General features: G+C 45.3%; 1 protein-coding gene across 3 annotated transcripts; it reads right to left on the bottom strand.

The window, feature by feature from the left end:
* Positions 1-256: 256 nt before the first annotated feature.
* On the bottom strand, positions 257-3,144 carry LOC129203180 (cytochrome c). Of its 3 annotated transcripts, none has more exons than XM_054817295.1 (3): positions 2,989-3,144; positions 1,714-1,890; positions 257-1,543 (listed from the first exon to the last, which is right to left on the bottom strand). In XM_054817295.1, exons 2-3 carry the CDS (start codon positions 1,880-1,882, stop codon positions 1,395-1,397), a joined length of 318 nt encoding a protein of 105 aa, XP_054673270.1. In that variant the 5' UTR covers positions 1,883-1,890; positions 2,989-3,144; the 3' UTR covers positions 257-1,394. The 3 variants fall into 3 exon arrangements, with proteins under 3 accessions (XP_054673270.1, XP_054673271.1, XP_054673272.1); XM_054817296.1 differs by having other exon boundaries at positions 3,057-3,143; XM_054817297.1 differs by having other exon boundaries at positions 2,993-3,136.
* Between the last annotated feature and the right edge of the window lie 2,439 nt (positions 3,145-5,583).

The raw sequence follows: 5,583 nt of genomic DNA, 5'->3' as shown, positions 1-5,583 counted from the left end.
AGTTTTCTCCCATCCCACTCCGGAAACACAGCAAAAGTGCTGTTAAAGAGAACACCACTGGAAAAGCTTTGCTAGCTCTAGTCCAAAATACTTTCTAATTTTGCCACACTTTGTAAGTACTTCCTCTGCCAACTCCATCAGCCTTTACTTTTTTACAGGCTGAGCTTTTGCTTCTTTCCTAATGATGTAAAACTGGACTCCCAACTTTTCTCTACGTTCTGTTTTTCACTTAATTTCAGACACATACAGCAAACAAGACTTTTAATTTTTTTAATTTACAGTATTAATTGCTCTGAGTTATGCCTTACTGTTGATATACAGTAAATACATTCATCTGAACAATTCACTTAGTATGAAAAAATGTAGTTAAAACATTAAAAATACCGCTTTACACTGTGTGAAACAAAACCTTCAAAAGTAATGACATCAGCTACAGCCAGGCACAGAGGAAGACTATTGCCTTTTAGTCTACCAGCGCATTCATTCCCGTACCCCTTCGTCTGAAATTGCCTGTAACAGTAAGTTTTAGGTGAATGCTTCTGCTGAATTAAGAAGATTTAATAACTGTCAGCTTGATCTTTAGCACTTGTATTTCCAGAACAGGATGTTTTTCTGTTCTATTCATTATGCTAAGAATGGCTGGTTTTGGAAGATTTACTGAACAAAGGGTTTCAATAACATTTCAAAATTGAAGATGTTTCTGAAGGGAAGTTATACTCTACTGGTGCATGCAGCTGTCAACATCTGGACAAATTATAACACTTCCCCTAGATAAAAGAAAGAAGTGGCTGGGCACAACTGCCATTTCACAAATAGTACTTAAGTCAGATGAAATGCATTCTTCTTGCAAGCTTTAGACAGATTAATACATACCACAACACCTAGCAGTGATTAAACTTAGAAAAATATCTTGGGACTTTGGGTTTTTATTTTTTAAAATCTTTGTTGTTTTGGGTTTTAAAAAAAAATCTTTAAAATAATGTAACAGAAGACGTATGGTGGAAGATGCCAAAAACCACCCTGCTTTTTAATGTGAAAGAGTTGGGCTGTCAAAGCTATTATGCTGTTGACAATTACTAATTTGATTATTTATATAATTCTTTAAACAATGAAGAGGCAGGAAATGTTTATTTATTTTTTTTAATTCTTTGATCAAGAATGACTGAACATTATAGTCATTTAAATCAACCCAATTACATAGTTTCCATTAAATTAATGGCTGCCAAACAAGCGTGTACTCCAGTGACCCACCGTAAGCAGTGTTATCTGATGGGTAAGACAGATTTTAAGGTTAGACACAGAACATGTAAAAATAGAAAGTTTAAAAACCAATCTCATCACTGACATTTCCATTGCCATCTCCTTTGTGAAATAAATAAGGCAGCAGATAACTTTTACTTTGAAGTGGCATCTTTGAGGTATGCTATTAAATCTGCTCTCTCAGACTTCTTCTTAATACCCGCAAAAATCATCTTTGTTCCTGGGATATACTTCTTTGGATTTTCCAAATATTCCATCAGAGTATCCTCACCCCAGGTGATACCTAGCGAGAAGAAAAAAAAAAATAGTGAGTGACTTCAGAATAACAAACACACTTATATTCTTGTTCTCCATATTATTTTACTTTTCAGCAGATTTCAGTGCTTATGGAACTATCACCAATAACCGAGTATTTTTGTCCCTGGTAACTCAGCAGAACACCTGTAAGTTTACCTTTATTCTTATTAGCATCCGTGTAAGAGAAGCCCTCAGCTTGTCCAGTTTTGCGTCCAAATAGGCCATTCAGGTTGGGTCCAGTCTTGTGCTTGCCTCCCTTTTCAACTGTATGGCACTGGGAACATTTCTGGACAAAGATCTTCTTGCCTTTCTCAATATCTCCCATTTTCAGTACTAGACCAAGAAGACACACAGAGGTCAGTATCGCCATTTCAAGGTCACTTATTCAACAGAAATTTTAAAAGCATCCTGTTGGTTTACAAAACTGTACATATGGCCCATCAGTCTAGTAATTCTCCAGCACACTTTCTATCCACGAGCTATAGCTCCTGGGTTTGAAGATTAGCCTACAATCATTAGACTTCATAAAAGGTATCAAGGTAACAAACACACTTGAAAAGCAGGAAAAACATTCCCTCAGCCAAAGTAATGGCATCACAGCATTTAAACAGCACAGAGATAGTTTCTGAAGAGTAAATTGGATGCAACTTCCATATATAGCTTGTATAGCTATAATAGGAAAGTTTCCTAGTCACGGAAGTCTTGTGTAGAGGGACGGTTCTGTTTGCACAGATCCGTTTCAGCTGGAAGAGTGCCCCAGCACACCACCTTGGAAGAAGGGGAGGGCGGCAGGCCCAAAGCTGGCCCGCTCCCCTCTTGCCACAAACCGGGTGCCTCCCGAGCGCCTGCCAGCAACGACGCTATTTGCACGCCGTGTGGCGAGAGCACCCAAGGGCAACCTCACCTCTCGGCTCCGGCTCTACCTCCGCTGAGGCTGACCTTGAGACGAGGAGCAGGCTCCCGGCCCGGGGGAACTCTCCGGGCAAGCGGCGCGACCCCGGCACGACCCCAGAGCGGCGGCCGGCGCAGTCACCCCGCAAAGGCGCGTAGGCGAGGCCGCGCCACTCCCGACCTCGAGCAGCCGCCGGCAGAGCCCGGGCAGACCGGGTCTCCCGGGCCGCAGCCGCCCGCGGTTGGGCCGCTAGGCCCCACGGTGACCTTCCGCCGCACCCCAGCCGCTTCTTTAGGCCCCGGCTCCAGGCTCTCCAGGCTCCCCCGGCCCGGCCCGCGGAGGCGGGAATCGCGGTCTCAGGACGGACAACAGCACCTGCCGCGCGCCGTCCCTTCCCCGTCCCTCACCCTCTCCCGCCCGGCTGCCTCACCGCCCCGCTCCGGAACAACGGTCCCGCCGGCTCACGGCGCCAGGCCCAAGCCCAAGCCCAAGCCAGGCCTGTCCACACATGCGCCTGCCCCGCCGGCTGCTGCCCGCACCTGCCTGCCCGGCCGCCCCACTGACGCTGCGCCCACAGCGGTGACCACAATCCCGGTAACTACCGCACCGTCCGGCGTCTGAGCCCAAGGACACGCCGTACTCCGCCCTATGTAAGCCGGTGTCGCCGCAACCAAACTACACCGACACTCTGCCCGCCCCTCTCGACGTGATAACCAATCAAGTGCCGGCCTTTGGATCGCTGATTGGTTACGGTGTGCCTATACGCCAAGGTGGACGTCACGGCGCCGGAGGCTAGTGGGGTAGGTTGAGACTGGCGGGCCCCCGGGCTTCCTCCTCCTCCCCCCCACCTTGCGGAATGGCGTCAGACGTAACTCTGGTACGTAAAGAACGACGGGGCGCGCGGGAGCGGGTTTTGAGCGCATGCGCACAGCGGAATGCGAAGCAAGGGTCGCGCGGCGCTCCGAGGGGGCTGCGACCTGAGCGGGCGGTTCAGGCGGCCGCGTGGCGGTGCGGTGGGCGGGGCCCGGGTCGTGACGTAGCCGGGAGCCCCCGCCCCTCCCCCCCGGCGCTGTGGTGGCAGTTGCCAGAGGTGAGGAGAGGAGCGGTGAGGCGGCCGGGCTGAGGTGAAGTGGGCAAAGTGGTGTCTCCCGTTGTATGTGTCGCTGAGGTCTGACAACTTTTTGAAGGGAGCCTAGAGAATAAAGAGGTAGAAGCGCCGCAGGTAGCAAAAATGAGGCTCAAACCCTCCCGATTTGAGAAGGGCTGGCCAGGAGCGCTAGGCAGTGTTGCCGCCACGTGGAGCTGGAGAGGGAGCAGGTATGTGGCTGGATCCTACATCTCATGTAGGATACTAAAATCTTATGGTTTAGAAGATGAGAGTATTACTGAAGGGACCACCACAAGAAAAGAAGATGCCCCAGATGTGTTCCCTGCGTGTTGGATAACGCTGTGGTGCTTGAAGAGGATATGTTGATATCCATACATGTGGACTTCTAAACAGAATTTAAATCATGAATTTCAAGCATGACCGCCATCTCACTCTCCTTGGCAAGGAGGAAGAAAAGCTGTTAAAAAAGCCTAGTGTAATAATGGCCAGTGATCAAACGGCAGCGATGACAAGAGGTGAACTGTTTGCCTTAACTGTGGTCATTAAAACTGTGAGAATTTCCCACTGTCTGGCATTTGAAAAACTTCTTTTTTTTCTCTGTGAACTTTTATGCTATGCTGGAATTGGTGTAAGCGTGCTCCTGTAATTGCCCTGTGGAGCAGTGCTCACCTAAGGTGCCAACGTGAAGCGAGAGGGAATGAGGACATGGTAAAAATACATCAAAGGTTCCTCTCATGGCAGAATTTTGCAGAGAATTCATAAGAATATTCAGCAAATTATCACTTCCTAGTTTAGAAAGAGTGCATTGTTTTCCATTGCTCATGGTATCTAGAGCATGAGACATATGCTTGTGCAGTTTCTACCATTTCATCACTAAGTATATACAAAAGATTTTATTAATACGCTCCTAAACTTTAGCAGTTAACACTAATCTTCTTGGCAGTACACTAACCACAATAAAACTAATTTGCTTATGATATACAGCTGAATTCAGACAAAGATAATATACGTGCAATGGAACCGCTTTAAGTTGGCATCTTGACTTCTCTTGTTGCCCAACTTAAATCTCAAATCATGTCAGATTCCCAGAATTTTGAGGTTGACTGGAAAGATACTAGTTTAAAAACTAAAGGCATTCTGTGTTTCTTTCATTTGCTGTTTGGTTTGAACCTTCATGGTGCACTTCACTCATGTTTTTTCAGTTTTTTTACCATGATTGTAAGGACTATAATTTTTTTTAGTAAGGCTTCTGTGTCTTAAATGATTCCAGGAGCCAGATGCATGCAACTTAATATCACAAGACTCGTGATAAGACTTCTGGTCTCTCTTGTCTTTAAAAGAGGAAGGAGCTAAAGTATCTTTTAAGCTGCTTTAAGAAATTACATTAGTGTAAATTCTTAAGCTTATTTAAGGACTTGATGTGGACTGATGCCCACTAACATCCATTGAAAGGTTCTCCTTTTCTTCATAGAATGCAGACTTCAAGCATCTATAACTGTCTTCATTTCTGTTGGGTTTTGTCTTCTAAATATGTATGCTCCATATTGAGCATTACATGTTGAGCTTCATGGTTAACCCTTCTGATGCATGTGGAGGGACGTTGTAGCAATGTTATTTTATTTTTTCTCCAGGAAGCTGTTTTTGAAAACTGCGCCTTAATTCAAGACAGTTGAATTGTTTTTTGTTAAACTTTTGAAATAATGAAATAATGCCCTTGGAAAATACTGAACCTGTGAGGTTTTCAGTGCTAAAGGTTAGTATACTAAAAATCAGTCTGTAAAATGAACTGTTGTCTTCTCTGCCTTACACCTGACCACTCAGATGTCTGCTGTGTGAGCAACTGCCAGCAGTCATGATTCAATACCCTTTCATGAAGGTGTAAATGATCCAAACGGTGTATTTGTGGGTTTGCATACTGTATTGTTAGTGGAAGCAGAAGTTTATCTAATGTAAAAATATACTAGTTTAGAAGGTGTATTTTCACCAGTAAGAAGAGGTATCTTGAATGGAGAGGAGTTGACTTCAC

Source organism: Grus americana, chromosome 2 (genome assembly GCF_028858705.1).
Source record: "Grus americana isolate bGruAme1 chromosome 2, bGruAme1.mat, whole genome shotgun sequence".
NCBI lineage: Eukaryota > Metazoa > Chordata > Aves > Gruiformes > Gruidae > Grus > Grus americana.
This window is presented reverse-complemented; position numbering and strand designations above follow the sequence as displayed.